This window comes from Bombyx mandarina, chromosome A1, assembly GCF_030267445.1.
Source record: "Bombyx mandarina strain Sakado chromosome A1, ASM3026744v2".
NCBI classification, from domain to species: Eukaryota; Metazoa; Arthropoda; class Insecta; order Lepidoptera; family Bombycidae; genus Bombyx; species Bombyx mandarina.
The window spans coordinates 9,071,146-9,093,184 of record NC_143234.1 but is presented as its reverse complement, the minus strand read 5'-3'; the positions used below and the strand labels follow the sequence as shown (position 1 = coordinate 9,093,184).

The window sequence follows — 22,039 nt, the reverse complement described above, 5'->3', positions numbered from 1 at the left end:
CGGCAGAAATAGGCAGGGTGGTGGTACCTACCCGCGCGGACTCACAAGAGGTCCTACCACCGGTAATTACACAAATTATAATTTTGCGGGTTTGGTTTTTATTACACGGTGCTATTCCTTCACCGTGGAAGTCACTCGTGAACATTTGTTAAGTACGTATTTCATTAGATAAATCGGTATCCGCCTGCAGGATTCGAACACTGTTGCATTGCTCAGTACATATGCACCGGACGTCTTATCCTTTAGGCCACGACGACTACAAAACAACTTTAATCACGGTACAATGGGCGGTCTTATAGCTAGAAACGAACTACTCCAAACCTCAATTTTCACAAGAGAAAATCTGGAAGAGAAATGGCTTTAAATGTGCGCTGTGAATAAACTAATACTGTTCTAATAGGTTGACGGCATTTTTTAAAAGATTCAAAACCAGATAACACAAAATCAAAAGAAGTATTCAAAAACTATTCTATAAAGTCACTCGACCCTGCCAGGATTCGAACCTGGAATCTTCTGATCCGTAGTCAGACGCGTTATCCATTGCGCCACAGGGCCAGACATTGGTGAAAATGAAAATTCACAAATGAAGGCAAGGTATTTTTGCAAAAACAATATTCTTTCTCTACTGTTTGACTCGCGATGCATTCTAGAATATCGGTTTCTGTTGCAGCGAAACAACATTGCGTCTTCTCGCATTAAAACTGTATAATCTCAGAACTTACTAATTTTACAGGAGAGTGTTTTAAAGGTTTAACACGTAATGTTTTTAATATTAATCATCATTGCAACATTTATTTTTTACTAGCAACATTATCTGTCTTTTAAAGTAAGATAAAATTATGAATTAATTTTCTTAATAGTACTCAAAACAAAGGTAACCTAAAAAAACTAAAACTAAACTACGCTCTTTTGACAGTATTTATGAAAAAAATACTGGTGATATCAAAGGTTTCCGCATATTAACTTAATTTCGAATATTTTTGGAAATTATACACTTTGCGGAAAGGCGATTGTTGAATAAATTACTTAATAAAGAGTAGTTCATAGGTGTCTTTGTTAACGTTTTGTTGCGTGCTGCTTTTATTTTATGTGTTATTTTGTATGTATTATCTATGCGAATATAGACTAATGTTACTTGTGAGACTTTTTGGCGGGAACGCGAGGAGTGAAGTTGTGTGATTTGTTTTATTTTGTCTATTTAGTGTTTCTTCAGGTTTAAATGTGTAATAACTGTTTATAAGCTGTTTAATATCTATGAAAGTGCACAAAAATGTGGGAAAATAAAACAAAGCCGCTGAACGTAACTTCTCGGGATCCTCCAAAAAGTCCACTGAAAAAGTCTCAGTAAATGACCACCATTTTACTGAGATTATATTTCATACGATATCATCTCATTTTATCTCATTTAATTTAATTTCATATCACTTTATATTATAATTTTTCATAGCAATAAAAATATAAATTAAAATAAAACTTGATCTAAGGGTCTTAGTTACCAGTTCATAAAATCCCTTAAAAAATGTTACTTGTGAGAAAATATATTACATCGTGTTTATAAAGAAATCTAATAAGAGTTGTATTGAAATACTTCGTAATTCCAATGAAAACTAATCTTCGGATGAGTGACAGAAGCTTGAATATCAAACATTACTTTAACTGTTTTATCTAAAAGCTATTGTTTACTTTAAGAACAACACACAGATCCTCATGGCTAGAATCAATTATCAAACGAAGTAGCCTCCAAATGTCTATTGCAATAAAAATCCTTGTAATGTTTCTGATTCTGATCGTAATTTAGGTTTCATACTTCAGTGTTATTTCCCGATATTATATATATTGATAGGCATGTAAGATTGACGACAGGCGAAAGACGTAGGAGGTTGAGTGGCGCTTCCAGGTTGATTTTAATTGCCTTGGCAGGTGAAAGTTTTGGCCGGCCTGATCCTAAAGCCAGGGTCAATCATGAACATAGTTAAAACCAGGAAAACTTTTCAAGTTTTGTTTTGAGAAGGTTATTTCACAGTACTATTGAAATTTCAAAGAGCGAAGTTTGTAAGCGTCTTTTGAAGCTTTTTTTGTTTCTTGTCTAGATTGATGAATAAATTCACAGCTTACCAGCCAGTTTGAGACGTGAAGACGAAATATCTGTTGTACATATATTACATATATATAATAATACCGTGTACTCATGACTAGATCTATAAATCCGTCTGATATAATTTAAATTTCGTGTTTCGTGTAGACATATACGACGTAAATGCGCCACACACCTTGAGATATAAGTTCTAAGGTCTCAGTATAGTCACAACGGCTGCCCCACCCTTCAAACCGAAACGCATTACTACTTCACGGCAGAAATAGGCGGGGTGGTGGTACCTACCCGCACGGACTCACAAGAGTTCCTACCACCAATAATTACGCAAATTATAATTTTGCGGGTTTGGTTTTTTATTACACGACGTTATTCCTTCAGCGTGGAAGTCAATCGTGAACATTTGTTGAGAACGTATTTCATTAGAATAATTGGTGCCCGCCTGCGCCTTATTTTGCTGGCTTTGTTTTATGGATTTTATCCTCTCTTCAATGACGACTTTGGTTCAGGAGTTAAGGATACCGATCAATAACGTTTCACCTATTTATATAGAAAACTAGCTGACCCGGCAAACGTTGTGTAGCCTTAAATAAAATTTCTAGAGAAATTCTAGTGTAGAAAAAAAAACCTCATTCAACCACATAATACCTCATTATAACCAAAAAAAAATATCCAAAAAATAAATGTTTGCGGTGGACAACCCTTATCACTTAGGGGTATGAAAAATAGAAAGCAGCCGATTCGCAGACCTACTGAACATACCATTGATACTCAAATAAAACAAAAAAGACATGGCTGGCAAGCTACGATTGATACACAAATAAAACAAAAAAAACATGGCTGAAAAATGTATAGTGAGTAACACAGGAGTCCGGCTTCGTCCTCATCACTACTACGTGATGTTTGCTGGGTGAGTGGTGACACCTGGTGATCGCTTGATAGTTGATCAGTAGTCAACCGGCGAGGGCGGGAGATCAAATTGAATTTAAATAAAAAACATAATTAAAGGAACTTGAAATTATAAGCTCTGAATAAGAATTTATCGTACTACAATTATAATATTTGATTGCCATCTTGCAACCTTATTGCGGATCTGTCCATAGAATAAAAAAAATAAAAATCGGGATGGAAAAATAGGGGTTAATCGTATAAGAGTGAAAATTGAGAGTAATATAATTTTTTTTATTTTAAGCGATAACAAAATGAAAAAAATTCTTGCCAAAAAAAATTAAGTTTATAATTAACAAATAAAAAATAGGGGTTGATCATAGAGGGATGAAAAATTTAGAGTAACATCAGATTTTTTATTTTAATTAATAACAAAATAAAAATAAAAATGAAAATCTTGTCAAAAAAATTAAAGTTTATAATTAACAAATAAAAAATAGGGGTTGATCGTAGAGGGGTGAAAAATTCTGAGTAATATGATTTTTTTTATTTTGTCATGAAAAAATAAAAACAAAATTCTAGCAAAAAAATTTAAGTTTTTAATTAACAAATAAAGAATAAGGGTAGATCTTAGGGGGGTGAAAATTTAGGGTTGTATGTATTTTTGTTTGCTGTATCATAAAAAAATAAAAACAAAAAAAAATTGTCATTAAAATTAAAAAAAAATGTAGGAGTGGACCACCCTTAACATTTAGGGGGATGAAAAATAGATGTTGTCCGATTCTCCACCCTGGCCGATATGTACGCTAAGATCCACGAAAATCGGTCGAGCCGTTTCGGAGAAGTTCAATCACGCACACCGTGACACGAGAATTTTATTAGATTAACCTCAAAGCGATTTTTTATTTTTATTTTATTTTTATAATAGTGGCGTCAATTTCAATATATCATATTTTTTAGATATCCAATACATTTAAGAATTTAAAGCACTCCATTTTTAAAGTAATATTTGCTGTAAATTTTTGGGCCCAGCATACTATGGAGAGTGGGCATTCACCATGTGGGAGAACACATGGCAGCTTCACCCCAGAAGTAGGCAGGATGGTGGTACTTATACTTAGTGCTTATTTCATCTTTGTTAACCCAAATACAGCTGGACATCGACTTACCCGAGGATCATTATTTTTAGACTGTAATGAAAACCACGTTTTTAATTAATCCCGGGTGTGTATTCTCTCTTAGTACCGGTCTGACCAGTTTATCTATCGATATACGAGCTTTAGACCAGAGTGGATGATCGGGAGAATTTTCGGCAATTTATAGGATCTAAGTATCCAATGCAAGCGGACAGCGGAATGGCTTTTAAAATATATAGGTATGTCTATTTAGTCCTTGGAGTCTCAAGAAAGCACTTGAAGTCGTCGTGGCCTAGAGGGTAAGACGTCCGGTGCATTCGTATATAGCGATGCAACGGTGTTCGAATCCCGCAGGCGGGTACCAATTTTTCTAATGAAATACGTAACTTAAGAATTGTTCACGATTCACTTCCACGGTGAAGGAATAACATCGTGTAATAAAAATCAAACCCGCAAAATTATAATTTGCGTAATTACTGGTGGTAGGACCTCTTGTGAGTCCGCACAGGTAGGTAACCACTTAACACCATGTGGGCTATGAGCTCGTCCACACTTATAGGCAATAAAAAAAACTGGTTTTCGTCGAATCTTCAATGATGTCCGGAAGGATAACCACCGAAATAAAAGTTATATGTAATATTAATTAAATAGTATATTTAAGAAATTATCATTTACATTAATACACAAATCATAAAGTACCTAATATTTACATTCGTTATAAAATAGAAAAAAATATGTTTTAACTTATTAATTACAATATCTTAAAAAAAACCCGACAGTTTCATTGTGTGTTTGTCCTGAACGCGTTCTTGCATTAGTCATCCCATTGGGATGAATCTCGATGCAATTTTGGCAGTTACAAGGTTTCTGTCTTAATAATAAACGTAAGAAAGTCACGCGGCATCTTTCAAAAGGATATTTCTTGGATTACCATTAGTTACAGTGGAGACAGATCCAGTTTTATTGGAAAGTTTAACATTTAAAACTTGAAAATACATTAAATTAATATTGCCCCAACTCTTTCGTCAGGAACATTGATTATTTTTTATTGTTTGTAGGTGAGCATCAGGCACGCCGGATCATAAAAACTCTTTGATCCAGCTCTTAATGATTTTCTCTTCAGAAATATGCTGATCTATACCTTCAGAAGGGAAGTAAATTCAGGAGCCGGAGGTATATGAAATTTTATAGGTAAATTCTTTGTAGGAGAACGGCGAGGTACCAGATAATGACGAACTCTGCTCAAGTGGACGGTTGTGCAATGGTTACAGCAGATGACTAGATCATCTGGAATAGTCTGTGTGCTGTAGACTTAGGACAACTCCATCTTTTCCCGTATATAAAGAAGGGTAAAGGACCCGACTCACTGGACAAAGGACAGAAGTGTTTTCAGATACTGGTCTTTGTTGGTCCACACAGGTAAATTATACAGGTCTACGTGTTCCTACCGCGAACCAATCAGGCATTCCGGTTTTAAGGGTGGGACAGCCGTTGTATTATACAATCGAGCCTTCCATTTAATGTCTGGGTTGCGCCAAACTAGTTTCGTAGACAAGACCTACTAAAAAACCGAACAGTTACCTTCTGTGTTGAAGTCAAAAGGAGTCAAGGAAGTCAAAAGTTGGTAGGCAGTGGCTTTGCTCAGCTCCTGGGATTACTGAAATCCATGGGTGACGATAATAATTCACCATCAGGTGGGCAGTATGCTCGTCTGCCTACAAGTGCAATAAAAAAAAATTATAGGGTGATTGCGGTCCAGAGTCCTGGTATTTCGTGTACTTACTTCGGTTTTCACGGTTCGTATACCATAATTAAAACTAGTTTTCCACGCGTTTTTTAATGTCCTTATATTATTTGCGACGGTTTGAAGACTATTCACTTAATTACATGTTACAACGTGGCTTTTGGAATTATTTGAAATTATTCCGTTACATCTAATTTACCATCGCACAGAGACTTCCTTCCCTATCCCTTTTCATCCCTATCTCAGAAACTATCTACAATCTCCATTTCTCTACTATCTACATTTCTCCACGTTTCAAGGCGTTTTTTATCACATTTCATTCGGCTCTACAAGAAATTTCGTTTCAATTACCAAACGCTATGACTTCTATTCAATTGAGATTTAAAAAGATAGTTCAAACCCTTTTTTAGCTCCTGAGGTTACGGTGTCTTTTTCATTTGGAAGTACCTGAACTTATAGTAATTGCTAATAACCAGATGAGACATACGGTCTTGCTTGCTTACAAATACAGATTCAATTCCCTATTTTACGGTCTTATAATATATCTTATCTATCGACTAGTTTCAAAGCGGCAGGCTTTTTAGAAACGGTCGGTAAACGTGCAATTAAATACTTTCTGCCATTTCTTACGGTTCCTCTGCTTCCTCTCTCTCTTCTGCTTCCAAAATACAAACTTCACTTCACTTAAGCATTTTAGTTTTAACGTCTGGCTCTTCAACATTTTTGAAGTCCTTAAATTTACCATAATTAAAGTAATCCTCGATTTCTTGAAGCGTCTTATCTTTAGTTTCAGGTAGTGTGACATATAATATTGCCAAAGAAATACCCATAATAATACCGAAAACAGCGAACGTACCGTGCACAGCGATCTTGGCTAATAAATGTGGTGTTAAGAGTAATCCAAGCATGAGTATAACGGACATGAATATCCCTGTTACAGCCGAACCCGCTCCCCTATGCTCCATCGGGAATAGTTCTCCCAAAAACGCCAAAGGTATCGGGGTGCAACCTAAATTAGCAAGAATAAAATAAACCACAAATAAAGCTATAGGAACCCAGTGGTATTTATCAGGTATCACTCCCTGAGCCACTAAAAATAGATAAGCACAAACAATAATTAACACAAAAAACGCAGCAAATCCAGTAGAAAAAAGTAAGGTACGTCTTTTCATCACTTTGACTAATATGGAAGAGCAAACCGCACTAACAGTTATAATCACATCTATGCACATTGTGTAGTAAAATGATTGCGATTTGCTCCCAGTAATTTCGGCTATAATCTGCAATGCGTAAGCGGGGAATATGTGTCGGCCGCACGTTTCTAACAGGATAGTTCCATTCAGTAATATAAAGAGCGGCTTCAAGAAATTCTTCTTCGTGAATTTCTTTAAGAAATCAACTAGCTTATCCGTAAATGTTAATTCTTTCGTCTTCGTCGCAGCTCTGTTGGTTTGCGATTGCATCATGTTTTCCAGTTCTCTGTACGATTCTTCAGTCTTTCCACGCAAAAAATAGAAGTTTTTTTCGCTTTGCTCGTATTGTTGCTTCGATATTAACCACGCAGGGCTCTCGGGCCACGTGCTTATGATCGCCATTGAAATAATATATGGAATAGTTGCTTGCAAAGCGACCGTTCTCCAATTGTAAAAGTGTCCTAAGATATGGACGAGCATCCCCCCTAAGCATACCGAAGCTGTTTTCATATTTAAATACATTCCTCGATATTTTGGACTACTGTATTCTCCGATGACAATGGCTCCTAACGCGACTGTACCGCCAGCGCTCATTCCACCCAGAATCCTCCCTATCATTAGCACGGGGATGTTGTTACCGAAGTATATCAATAACCAGCCTATCAGTCCGGGCATCATGATGATAAAATGGGCAACTTTTCGTCCGTATGCTTCCATAAGAGTCGAGGACATGAAGAAACCAGGTATTCCAGAAATGCCAACCGATGACGCTGAAAAGAAATATTTAAAAATTAGTTTTGATTTACTAAGTTAATGGAGTTTTTTTTATTGCTTAGATGGGTGGTCGAGCTCACAGCCCAGCTGGTGTTAAGCGGTTACCGGCCGGAGCCCATAGACATCTACAACGTAAATGCGCCACCCACCTTGACATATAAGTTGTAAGGTCTCAATATAGTTAGAACGGCTGCCCCACCCTTCAAACGCATTACTGCTTCACGGCAGGGCTGTGGTATCTACCCGTGCGGACCCACAAGAGTTCCTACCACCAGTAAAAAAAATTCTACACAAATGCCAAATCAAGACCTAAATGCCTAACATCAAATACAAAATGTACAATGGGCGGTCGTATCGCTAAAAGCGATCTCTTCCAGACGACCACGTTAACAGAAAGCATCTACTGAGATAAATGAATGAAGGCGTACCCACTTATTTAAAATATACAAATACAATAATATAATGAAAATGTTATACATTTTAAAAATAAAAATAAAAATACAATTTAAAAAAAATTCCTATCATGCATGCAATAATTTGCATACACTAATCGAACAATTTACCCTGACATAATTTAATTAAGCTGACAACTAATTGTTAAGACTAGTGGTCCCGCAGTAGTCGAAATTCGACTTTAATTAATTGAAATTGCAGTCGTCGTGGCCTAAAGGATAAGACGTCCGTTGCATTCGTGTTGAGCGATGCACCGGTGTTCGAATCCCGCAGGCGGGTACCAATTTTTCTAATGAAATACGTACTTAACAAATGTTCACGATTGACTTCACGATGAATGAATAACATCGTGTAATAAAAAACAAACCCGCAAAATTATAATTTGCGTAATTACTGGTGATAGAACCACTTGTGAGTCCGCGCGGATAGGTACCACCGCCCTGCCTATTTCTGCCGTGAAGCAGTAATACGTTTCAGCTTGAAGGGTGGGGCAGCCGTTGTAACTATACTGAGACTTTAGAACTTGTATCTCAAGGTGGGTGGCGCATCTACGTTGTGATGTCTATGGGCTCCAGTAACCACTTAACACCAGGTGGGCTGTGAGCTCTTCCACCCATATAAGCAATAAAATAATAATAATTATAAGTTTAAACATTGTTATGGTTCTTTTGTCAAAAACTATTATAATTCGATAATATAATCACAGTATTCGCCAAAGCTGCAATATAGATCAATAATATTAAAGACAAACAATATTAATCTATTCTCAATTCGACCACAGCCTTAAACAATAACAAAAGTTTCCCAATTGACAGTAAACAAAGAGTATGTTTTTATGTATGTGTTGTGTCAAATACATGGTAGTGTGTGTAATGCTTTTTTTATTGATATAATGCGTATTTATGCATAATAAATACGTATTGGGAGTGCATTTCACAAACGAATGGCCTGAACGATGAAGGGAATATCTTAAAACCTTTTGGATTGCATTTTAGCAACATTAATTGCATACCATGACCATCAACGCTGGTGTTCAACAAGGTTCGGTGCTCTCCCCCACGCTTTTCATACTGCATATCAATAACATGCTAAGTATCTATTGATGGCATGCATTGCTATGCGGATGATAGCAAGGGGGATGCGCGATATATCGGCTATCAGAGTCTCTCTCCAAGCGTTGTACACGAGAGGCGATTAAAACTTATGTCTGAAGTCGAACAGGTATTCCTGTGCTGAGTTTGTTTGGTCTTTGTCTGTGTGTATAGTATCTGTATAAGTATAATGTATTATTTTATTCACACCAAAATAAAGTTTAGCCCAGTAAAACTATAGCACAAACGGAGTTGCTCTATAAAGAGAAACAGCATTTAAAGCTATTGCTTCACCAGTTTTTATGTTTTTTATATTTCAAGATTCAAAATTGTTTTAATATTTCTAATGTTTCTTCTTCTAATGCTTCAATATTCAAAATACCATTCATGTCACCTGTATATCATATTATAACCTCTTTTAAGACTTTGTCATAAATCAACCCCACGAAAAGCACAGCGGTGCTCTTCAAAAGGGGTCGCCTTCCGAACACCACTTCGAGCATCCCACTCCTTAATAGGCGCGCTAACACTGCTGGTAGCGCGTCGCGCGGCCTCTACGAGCTTACTTACTCCTGATACAGTATTAATTTTTTAACCGTTCTCGAAAAAAAAAATCTTAACTCGAATTCACAATAAAACGCACCTCGATGAATAATAAAACGCACATATCACTATTCGTCAAATTGACAACACTGCCAACCTACAGTAAGAATTTAGGGGAATTCCCTAAGCATAACATTTGAATTTCTCTCATTTGAGTTGTCATGATTAAAGTGGGGTTTGCAGCCTGTCATTTTTATAGGAGGAGGATAAAATAGGAGAAATTTCCAAAACTTCAGTTCGATCGAGATTTCTGGTAAGGATTCGAGGGCCGCCTGAGCTTGAGGGCCCCGGGGCACTGCCCCGCCTAGCCCCTGGATAGCTACGCCACTGCTCAAGGCTATCAGTATAGGTAGGAAAAAAATATATGTCATAAATCATATAGAGGTTACATACATCTTCTTTTCTTCTTAAATAAGTCTTATTTACATAAACGTAAATAAGTCTGTATGTATGTATGTATGTCAGTATGTCAGTCATGTATCTGGTATAACACAGGGGATCCTAATTTGGGCCCGGATGACCGAACGTGATTTGTTCCCAATTACTATTATAAACAAACTGGTGGCCACAATCAATATGTAGTTATTCGCAGTGTGAAAACATAAAACGTAAGATCAATCTAGTTTGTAAGCGTGGTCACTATGGAAGTACCTTAAGATTAAACTGGTAAAGCTAGACAAAATTTCCCAATAAAACAATGGTTAGAAAACCTTGCAAATCTCTATGCAATCTAGGTTGGATTCCTAGAACTAGGTCAAGCTATTAATAATGTTATGAAATTGTAGCGATTCGTAGATATTAATAAATCATATCTGAGATATTCTTTCCTCCTTCTTGAGTAGCATTCCTCATGTCTGAGGGTCGTGACCATCTCCTCCCATTATCCTTCTAGATATTCTTTGGGATGTTTTAAAAAATCACCAAGAACCACGAAGGTGAAGAATCTGGGTTCGCAATAATGAATGTACTTGTATTTTACTAGTGGTAGGACCTCTTATGAGCCCGCACGGGCAGGTACCACTGCCCTGCCTAATTTTGCCGTGAAGCAGAAACGCGTTTCGGTTTGAAGGGTGGAGCAACCGTTGTAACTATACTGCGACCTTAGAACTTATATCTCAAGGTGGGTGGCGCATTTACGTTGTAGATGTCTATGGGTTCCAGTAACCACTTAACACCAGATGGGACGTGAGCACGTCTACCCATTTAAGCAATAAAAAAAATGTACGCTATATCAAGGCGCAATTTATTACTGTTTTTTTTCCATCTGGTGAAACTGTCTCCCACCATTGCACATTAGATAGAAGTCTCAGTGGCAAAGACTTTCTTATGGTCGCATCGCTTAATATGAGTGTGCACTATACCTTGTCCTCAGACCAAGATAAGGTAATTTCAATGTTTAAAAAAAAAATTTTACCATTACAAACGCGATACGACTCACGGAATCATTGCGTGACTTAATCAGAAATCCCGTGCAAAACTTGAAGTTTCATTGCCAATTATTATTGTTATTATTATCTTTTTTAACGATCACGCCACGTTCACTGGTCCCGTGCTAAGTTCGTAAACAACTTGTGTTACAGGTTTTTATTTTATTTTTGGTCAGGAGGAAATCGCCGGCCTCCCACCCTCCACTAGGGATGGAGGGTGGGGCATGTCGGAGTCGAATCGACTAAAACCTCCTGTCGCTCAACAACCAACGTCCAAACCTCGCATGAGACAGAACTCATGAAGAGGCAAAGGGAGGAAAGTGAAGCGTTTAGTGCGGAGCACATCTCTCCCATCACCCTCCCCCTCGGGACGCCGGGCCAGCGATCGTCGGCGCCACGACCACCAGCCCTCTCGGTCGGCAGGCTGTCCGAAGCCCGCCTAGATGGCGCCGGTTTGAATGGGTCATCCTACGAAATACCCCGCTGGGTCAGAACCAGCGTGGGTCGAGGATAGCCGGCCTTCCATCACACGGATGCTCTTGCGTAAAACGCGTGCAGAGCAGCTTGCACGTCGTCTTCTTAGGCCCCCTTCGCCGGGCCCCAGATCGACATATGAGGGGGACCTGAAACACTTAGAGGGCCAGGGCTTGGGTGAGATCCGCCTCCCTGGCCCCCGCTCGACGGCGGCGGGCTTGTGCGTCTCTCACGCGCCCCGCCGCCTCCTTCTGCGAGATGGTGCACCATCTCGCAGAAGTCGAGCATCACCTTCCACGACTCGTCATCGCCGAGCATCGATGCCACAACACTCGGCAACGACAAGTCGTTTACTATTTTTGCGACGAGGACACGGCGCCACCCCTCCCATGCGGGGCAGGCAACGAGCGTGTGCTCCGCCGTGTCCAAGTCGCAACCACAATGGTAATTGTGTTACAGGTAGCAGATAACGGAAATAAATATAAGATTTTTATTATACACATACATATATTAAATATACATCCATAATCCTGGAAAAGATATTTTATATTTATCATACAAATATCTTCCCTTGGCGGGATTCGAACCCGCGACCCCCTTGTCCATGTCACTTACCACTACACCAGACGGCCGTTAATTATTGACGTAAACATAAATAGCCTGTTTGAACGTACTTTTATAAAGCTGTATCAGAAATGTATTTGTTCGTTGAAGTAATAAATGAAGACAAACCTAGGTCCTATATTGGGTAATATTATAAATTTCACGGTACAAAGCACCTATCCCGCTTGCAAGGGATAGAAGTAAGAACTTTTGAAGCATTCTATCTCATTCTCTCGCAGGCTAAATCGTCGCATTGTTGTATATGTTTGTCTTTTTTCAGTGTCGCTCTTCCGTTACATCGAATCTGGCGTCGCAACGGTAGTTAAGCTGTTTATCACTATTTTAACCTTTCAAACCTCACAACCACTACAAATAACTTCTTTAACAAAATCAAGGACACTCACATAGCCATGAAGCCGTATCCAAATCGGTTGGTATGGGAGAGTCAGGCGCTTGTAGAGCTGGCAGGAGACTTGTGGTGTAGCTCAGCAGTATACCCTGCCCGACCATGTTTATAAGAACTGCAGATACCGCCCATGTCTGGAAGATTAAATGGAAACACGTTATTCTCCAGTTCTGGTTTTAAATGAAGAATATCTTGGATAAGTGAAGTGCTTTTTTGCTACCGAAGTACGCGTCTACATGCCAAGTCACTATTTACCATTTAGAGGTATTTTTTTGTTCCAAATCGTTGGAGGCGTTGAGGATGGTAGGCGGCCCCTGTCGGGCTTAGACAGACTAAAGCTCATGTGGATCTTCATCATACAACCGAGTATCGGACGAGATTAAAGGCAGTTAAGGCCACAAGACGAGGCGACGCGCTCTGAGCGAAGCGCGCAAATACACCTTAGCAAATAAACCTTAGCACTCAAGGAGCATCGTAATTTAAGATTTGTCGAACAGAATGTCACATGATTAACTTTTGTTTACAAAGAATTCCACTTTGATATTATTTTATTCCGCAGACGGATGAGGTCACGGCCGACCTCACATTTCTGAGTTGTTTTCTCCAATGCCAGCACACTGTGACGCTATCACACATGCTATGCATAACTCAAAGATAAATGCCGTTACTAAATTTTATTTTAAATTGACTGTTCAATTAATTGAAAAAAAAAAGCAATTTGTATACCAAAAGTTAATATACAAAACTAAAAAACTGGTAACTTTTTTTCTGATGTAAGCAAGGGTTTTGTGAAGTTGTCGATTCTCTTACTCTAAATATTTTCAGAATAAAACACTATGATTCTCGTCTGAGATGTTGTATACAGCACGGGTAGGTATAATCTTTCCGATTCGAAGGGTACTTCATCCGCTACAAAGCGCAGATACTTCAACCAACTATCTCAAAACGGCGGGATTTAACTTGTGATGTGATCCCATCATGAACGAAGGGAAAATAGTTAAACGAATTCTGTGTCCAGCTAATCGACCACTAATCACGAAATAAGTAAATTTAGAACTCTGTGGAGATGGCGTATAAGGATATTTTTCATTTCGCTAAATCTCTTGTCTACTTGACAGATCATTGTTCGCCTGATGTTAAATGCGTTACTAGAGACCACAGAATTGGTCCACAGCAAGAAAATGTTGAACCAGATAATAATTTTCAATCTGAAATGGAAAAACATGAATGCTCTGCTAAAATGAGGATTTTGTACGCGACGAAAATTTGCGAATGATGCATTCTTTCACCACCCTAGGGCTAGGTAGAATCTAAGTTAGTAATGTAGTCTCCGAGTTGTCCAGATATGATAGGAGTTCCGGGATCACTGACCAAGCTACCTTCATAACTTAGATCAGCTCACTCAAAACGAAGCCTGTGGATTTGCATTGTCTTCTTTTATCGAGCGTTCGTGGCAAACTAATCACACTCTTCTTTCCGAGATTCCCCGCGTTAATACCAGATACTATTTCAGGGTAGGCTGCAGAATGTAACCTACTCTAGGCTTGGCAACAGCCGAAGATGTCTACACCAGAATAGATGAACAGAAAAGGAAAGTCGCGAATAGCTAAGTGGCCCATATGCTCCGGTAACAACTTTAGAGATCACCATCATAGTCGGTTACTCGTGGTAGAGCAGTCGTGGTCATGTGGGATCCTTGTTTTTTAAAGCCTTGACAGCCGTTCTCCATAGTTCGCGAGCGGAGGCTTGGCGCACGCACTCGTTAAGTGGGGTTTTAGTAAGGTCTTTCGCTTTGGTAAGGATTTTGGTTTGGTAAGGATTTTCATCTGATCAGTTCTGCGCATGGGGCTTTGTCCATGTGATCTTTTACTATTGACCCTACCCTGAACAATAAGTTTCTCGGTAGACTCTGCAGCTTTAGACAAGGAGGGCCATTTACACAAGGAGCTATTTTTTCCAATTTATTTTTTTGTCAATTTCATGATAGCGGTAGGCAGCGGCTTGGCTCTGCCCCTGGCATTGCTGAAGTCCATGGGCGACGGTAACCACACACCATCAGGTGGGCCGTGTACTCGTCTGCCTACAAGGGCAATAAAAAAAAAAATCATGAACCTAACTCGAACCTAGTTTTAAATAAATTGCCTTTATTCACAATCAAAATAACTTGAGCGGTTACATATTGCGTTTATTATTATTCCTTTCGTTGTTTCCTTTTGGATTCGCGTTAATTGAATTTATTCCTCCGAACTGGGGTAAGCAAGAAGCGTTTTCATATGAATTATAAAACCAAATAAAAAGTCGAGAATAAATAAATTATTATAATCGTGTAGAGAAACAGTATAAGAAAACGTATAGTTAATTCGTTTACATAAATTAGATCTCGATTAATTAAAAATTTAATTTATGTTTTGGAAAAAAACATGAAGTTTCCATGAAGGATAAAAAAGAAAATAACATTTAAATCTGGTAACGGTACAAAAGATCAAACACAAAGAACAAAGCGTGTGCATATTAATTTAGAAAAAAAAAACAGAAAATGATCTTCATTAGATGCGCTAGTATTTTAAATATTGGTACGAGAATAACATTTTTTTATTTTTTTTTTGTTTTTTCCTCACCTGTTTTAGAAACGGTTTCATTATTCAACTGTCTCCGGCTCACTGAAGACTCGTTATGGCGAAAAAACGAGCACACCACGAATATAGATTAATGTTTTATTGCACCCGCCAACGTAATCATAGCTCGGATGATAATTAATGTTTGTAAATGATAAATACACTTTCGTGTTCTACCAGGACTTTCTTTCTTCAATTTCGATCCAAACTCATAGCCACCCTGCTCCACGGGTACAGACGGGTCGGGCACAGACGGGTCGGGTACAGACTCGACTATGATCGCATCGCAATTGTAAAGATAAAAAAATACTTTCTTTGTGAATTAATCCCAGATTATAAACTTTCTTTATCCGAAATTTCATTCGTGCGTTGTCGCGTAGTAGTCAGGTCTGGTATTGAGTGGACACAGTCACTCAGGGCTACTGAAGTCAACTAGGTATTGCAGAGGACTCATCAAAACTCCAAGTAAACTATAGCTTATGACGATTGGAGAACTTACTGGTGGGTGAGAGACTTCACTGTACCGCGGTTAAATCTGCGGCAAGGAAGCGACACATATTGTATGCTCATGTTTGTGAACGACATCCATCATGTAATAATGCAGGTTTGGGACTAGGCGGCGGAACGGTAGAGGAAGCGCTCTTTTTTCTTCGAGGTGCTGTGCCGCCGGTGCCAAGCCTCTCATCGGAGGAGGGCGTTCGTCCAGCTCCGGCCCCTGTGAGAAGGTAGTATCCTCCCAGGATGGCCGAGGTCAAGGCTGCGCCGCATGTTACTGCCATGATAGCTCGCTGGAACCAGGAGGATGGGACTTGCGGCATTGCTTGTCTCCCACAAGGTGGGTCAACGGCCTGTTGAAGGTCTGCGGAATCCGCTGGATGTAGACAGAGCAGAGCCAGTCATTGTGACGAGGCCCATGACCAGCAGCCAGCATCTGTGGGCTGATGAATATATAGATCGATTATTAAAATTCCGAACAACTAATAACACGCGCCAAGTCAAAGATTTTTGCTGGAAGAAAATTGAAATACACAAATATTATGTATAAATTTGAAGCCGAGAATTTGTGAGTTTACAAGCATTTCTTATTTCTGCCGCGAACCCGTCATGTGGCTTATAACGTGGGGCCGTTTAAGAACTGGGATCACCATTGGACAATGCAATGGAGACTTAGAGCTCACGTGACAAGGTGGATGTTGGCATTCACCTTGTAATGTCTAAGGACTATTCTTTAGAGAAGTGAACAACCTCACGGTCCACCAGGTATAGAGATGTTAGAGCTCATAGACATCAACAAAGTAAATGCCGCTACCCATTTGAGACATGAGTTCTAAGTCCATAGTTCTATAGTACAAAAGGTCCTCCATCCTTCTTCCCGTAACGCATTACTGCTTCGCGACGCAAATAGGGGTGGTGGTACCTACCGGTGCGGGCTCACAAAACGCCCTTTCACCCGTGAATCTCAAACTCACACCCATTCTGATCACTTTAGATTTGAGCGTATTACTGCCTCGCGTAAGAATTGGGGGCCAGTATCCGTGTGGTCTCGCAATCCCTACCACTAATATTTGTGGCTGTGTTTGTTCGTATTATGTGGATCCTTGTTTTGTTATCGCACAGCAGCCGTACCTATCTACGGGAGATAGTGTCTCGTCGCGCTTATGTCGCATTGTAGTAATGAAAATTGTTAAACACATAATTTTTATCAGATAATTCTAACCAATTATTTGCGAGAAGGCTAATGAATTCTGGAAAGCAACAGAAATTGTATTATATTATACGATTTTGTAATAATATACAGCCTTGCACTGAATTTCGAAACAGATTTAAAGTGTATACAGCAGAATAGAAAAGGGCATAGTAGTATTTATAACAACTGTGTACCTTTGATTCTATAGAAGCCATCATAATATATAATGAATGACATAGTTTATACATCTAAGACTAAATATATTTTATTCTCAAATAATGTTTTGAAATAAAGACAATATGACTCAATGACACTATATTATTATACTACCTATATACTTTATTATTGAGTTCCACACAATGCGAACTAAGGACAACATATACCTAGTCAGGTCATAAATTCTGTCACATGTTTAATGTAAAATAATTGAAACAAGTTTATTCATTATGTAACCATTCATATACCAAAATGAACTTAACAAAACATAGATTCTTATGACACTAAAGTTTATTCAAAATGACCTCCGTGATTTGAATACAGGCCTTCAATCTGCGCAGCCAGTCGTCTATCGCAGCACGAACGAGGTCCATGTCAATATCGGCGGCTGCCTTAATCAAGGATGTCTTGAGTGACTCCAAATTGGGATGAGGCTTTGAGCACGCCTTTTCCTCCAAGTGTTGCCATATCTTGTAATGTAACGGATTCAAATCTGGACTGGAGGAGGGCCAGTCTTCGTGCCGGATGAAGTCGATTTCACGCGCCGCCAGCCAGTCTTGTGTGCTCTTCGCTCTATGAGCTGGCGCCGAATCATGTTGGAATACCCAGTGCCTGTTATTGAACATGGTATGAGAAACAGGTTCCACAAGGTTCATCAGGACTGTATTTTGATACACAACTGCATTAGTTTTTACACCTTTCTCACAAAAATGTACCTCTGTTAAGCCCCAATAAGAAACTCCCAACCATACCATGAGCGAGGGTGGAAAATGACCTCGTTGGACACGCGGAATACGGTTGCTCGCTTCTTCACTACTGTGTCCGTACACCTTATCATTTTGTTTGTTGTAGCTCTCTTCTACGGTAAAAATTTTTTCATCCGAAAAAAGAATTTCCCGATATTTTTTTCCCGCGTACCGCTTCAACAAAGCGCGGCATCTCTTCAGTCTCAGGTCCATTAGACGAGCATTCAAACGATGTCCTGTTTTTCTTCGATATGCTCGAAGCCCTAAGTCTTCATTTAACACCCTTTTCTCCGTGGTTCTGCTTAACCCCATCTGAAGGGCCAACAGTTTCTGCTTACGTTTGGGATTTCTTTGAATTCGCGCCTTCACGGCTTTTATCACTGCTGGAGTCCTAACAGACCGAGGGCGACCACTTCTTGACCTGTCATCTACACTAGAGTCTTCATTGTATCGTTTGATGGTACGATAAACGAATATTTTGGTTATATTCAAATTTTTCAGTATGTTAAAAATTTGAATTGGCGCGTAACCGCAACGATGCAACGCAATAACTGCAACACGGTCTTCTTTAAGCGTCCACTCCATATTTAAAAATGAGTAAAATTCTAAAAGTATACATTTTTATTTCCATGAACAATTCGAAATTCGAATTCAATAAACTTTTTTGTGGCCAGCATTCTAAAAGAAAAGTTTTTACTGTGTGACAATACTTATGACCTGACTAGTTATATACTTAGTCTGGCCATAAATACGGTTACAATTAAAAATAAACAAAATATTACATTTGAATTTGGAATCTGTAATTTTTATATAACTGCTCATTGAGTTTTCTCATTTTGGCGCCAATACATTGTACAATATTTTACGATATTAAAATGGAGTGGGGTGATAAAGAGAACCGAATCGCTGTTATTGCATTACACAAAGTAGGTTTGCCAAATGCAATTTTTAAAACTCTCCATACGCTTGGTATTAGTAAAATGTTTGTGTACCGGGCTATTAATAGGTGAAATGAGACCTCCTCTGTTTGTGACAGAAAAAGATCTGGCCGTCCACGTAGTGTTCGTACGAAAAAGGGGTTCAAAGCAGTAAGGGAAAGAATTCGAAGAAATCTTGTCCGAAAGCAAAAGATTTTATCTCGGGAGATGAAGAGCACCTAGACCCATGTCGCGTATTTTAAAAGATGACTTAGGACTTGTAGCCTATAAGAGACGTACTGGTCATTTCTTAACTGATAATTTAAAAGAGAATAGGGTGGTAAAATCGAAACAACTACTGAAACGGTACGCAAAGGGCGGTCATAGAAATTTTTTGTTTACGGATGAGAAAACTTTTACAATTGAGCAACATTTTAACAAACAAAATGACCGTATTTATGCTCAAAGCTCTAAGGACCTTCCCAATTAGTCGACAGAGTGCAACGTGGGCACTACCCGACTTCAGTGATGGTTTGGTGGGGTATTAGCTATGAAGGAGTGACTGAGCCATACTTTTGTGAAAAAGGTATCAAAACATCGGCACAAGTGTATCAAGATACCATTCTTGCGAAGGTAGTGAAGCCCCTCAACAACAACATGTTCAATAATCAAGAATGGTCCTTCCAGCAAGACTCGGTCTACCCAGTCTTGGTTGGAAACGAACGTTTCGGACTTCATCAGAGCTGAAGACTGGCCGTCGTCTAATCCCGATCTTAATCCGCTGGATTATGATTTAAGGTCAGTTTTAGAGAGTACGGCTTGCTCTAAACGCCATGATAATTTGGAGTCCCTAAAACAATCCGTACGATTGGCAGTGAAAAATTTTCCCATGGAAAGAATGCGTGCTTCTATTGATAACTGGCCTCAACGTTTAAAGGACTGTATTGCAGCCAATGGAGACCACTTCGAATAAGCTTTTTATACTTAAAAGTGTTTTATATTTATGTATTAAACTAACACACTGTAAAGGTAATAAATGTCCTGGAGCTATTTAATGGTTGCCTGGAGTCGGGACGGTTCCCGTTGCTCTGGCGGACGGGCAGACTTGTGTTGTTGCGGAAGGAGGGGCGCCCGGTGGATACAGCCGCCGGGTATCGTCCTATCGTACTGCTGGACGAGGTGGGAAAGTTGCTCGAGCGTATTCTGGCTGCCCGCATCGTTCAGCACCTGGTCGGGGTTGGACCTGACCTGTCGGCGGAGCAGTTCGGCTTCCGGGAGGGCCGTTCGACCGTGGATGCAATACTTCGCGTGCGGGCCCTCTCGGAGGAAGCTGTCTCACGGGGTGGGGTGGCACTGGCGGTGTCTCTTGACATCGCCAACGCATTTAACACCCTGCCCTGGTCCGTGATAGGGGGGGGCACTGGAGAGGCATGGAGTGCCCCTCTACCTCCGCCGGCTGGTTGGCTCCTATTTGGAGGCCAGGTTGGTCGAATGTACCGGGTACGGTGGGACCCTTCACCGTTTTCCGGTCGTGCAGGGTGTTCCGCAGGGGTCGGTTCTCGGACCCTTCTTGTGGAACATCGGGTACGACTGGGTGCTGAGGGGTGCCCTCCTCTCGGGCCTCCGCGTTATTTGTTACGCGGATGACATGTTGGTCGTGGCCCGGGGGGATGATTATAGAGAGTCTGCCCGTCTCGCCACAGCGGGAGTGGCCCTCGTTGTCGGGAGGATAAGGAGACTGGGCCTCGAAATGGCGCTCAGTAAATCCGAGGCCTTGTTTTTTCACGGGCCACGGAGAGCGCCATCTGTCGACGCCCACATCGTGGTTGGAGGCGTCCGAATAGGGGTCGGGGTGCAGTTGAGGTACCTCGGCCTCGTGTTGGACAACCGGTGGGCTTTTCGTGCTCACTTTGCGGAGCTGGTCCCCCGATTGATGAGGACAGCCGGTTCTTTGAGCCGACTGCTCCCGAATATCGGGGGGGCCGGATCAGGCTGTGCGCCGCCTCTACGCGGGGGTGGTGCGATCGATGGCCCTGTACGGTGCGCCTGTATGGGCTGAGCCACGCAACCGGGCCGCTATGGCTCGGTTCCTGCGCCGGCCGCAGCGCACCGTTGCTATCAGGGTCATCCGTGGATATCGCACCGTCTCCTTCGAGGCGGCGTGTGTGTTGGCGGGGACGCCCCCATGGGAGCTGGAGGCGGAGTCGCTCGCTTCCAACTATCGGTGGCGTAGCGAGCTTCGTACTCTGGGCGTGGTGCGTCCCTCCAAAAGTGAGCTGCGGGCACGGAAGGCCCATTCTCGGCGGTCCGTGCTCGAATCGTGGTCGAGGCGGTTGGCCAACCCCACGTGGGGTCTACGGACCGTCGAGGCGGTTTACCCAGTCTTTGATGACTGGGTGAATCGTGGCCGAGGACGCCTCACCTTCCGTCTGGTGCAGGTGCTGACTGGGCACGGATCCTTCGGGAAGTATCTGCACCGGATAGGAGCTGAGCCGACGACGAGGTGCCACCATTGTGGACACGACCTAGACACGGCGAAGCATACGCTCGCTGTCTGCCCCGCTTGGGAGGTGCAGCGCCGTGTCCTGGTTGCAAAGATAGGACCGGACTTGTCGCTGCCTGGCGTCGTGGCGTCGATGCTTGGCGGTGACGAGTCCTGGAAGGCTATGCTCGACTTCTGCGAGTGCACCATCTCGCAGAATGAGGCGGCGGGGCGAGTGAGGCAAAGCTCTCCTCACTACGCAGAAATCCGCCGCCGCCAAGCAGGGGGTCGGGACCGGGGTCTCGTCCGTAACCCGGCCCCCTAAGAGCTTCGGGCTCCACCCGTTTTGTGCGGAAAGGAGCCTAGGCGTGGGGAGGCGTGGTAAGCCGCGTTCCCCCGACCGCTCCGGGGGAAGGTGTAGCGCGGCGCCATCAATGCGGGCTCTTGGCCCGTCGACCGAGGGAACCGGCGGTCGTGTCGCAGGCGGCCGCC

The 22,039-nt window shown here is 41.1% G+C and overlaps 1 protein-coding gene and 1 non-coding gene across 2 annotated transcripts; both read right to left on the bottom strand.

The window, feature by feature from the left end:
* Positions 1-482: 482 nt before the first annotated feature.
* TRNAR-ACG (transfer RNA arginine (anticodon ACG)) lies at positions 483-555 on the bottom strand. The gene has a single exon. It is a non-coding gene; the product is annotated as a tRNA-Arg (tRNA).
* Positions 556-4,810: 4,255 nt separating this feature from the next.
* On the bottom strand, positions 4,811-15,660 carry LOC114253574 (trehalose transporter 1-like protein). The gene is made up of 3 exons (XM_028188501.2): positions 15,503-15,660; positions 12,883-13,018; positions 4,811-7,823 (listed from the first exon to the last, which is right to left on the bottom strand). Exons 1-3 carry the CDS (start codon positions 15,521-15,523, stop codon positions 6,541-6,543), a joined length of 1,440 nt encoding a protein of 479 aa, XP_028044302.2. The 5' UTR covers positions 15,524-15,660; the 3' UTR covers positions 4,811-6,540.
* Between the last annotated feature and the right edge of the window lie 6,379 nt (positions 15,661-22,039).

Coding starts and splice junctions, on each gene's coding strand:
- LOC114253574 (XM_028188501.2), bottom strand. CDS start 15,523: ATGAAACCGTTTCTAAAACAG. Junction 13,019..15,502: donor TGAAACCGTTTCTAAAACAG/GTGAGGAAAAAA, acceptor TTAATCTTCCAG/ACATGGGCGGTATCTGCAGT. Junction 7,824..12,882: donor GGATACGGCTTCATGGCTAT/GTGAGTGTCCTT, acceptor ATTTCTTTTCAG/CGTCATCGGTTGGCATTTCT.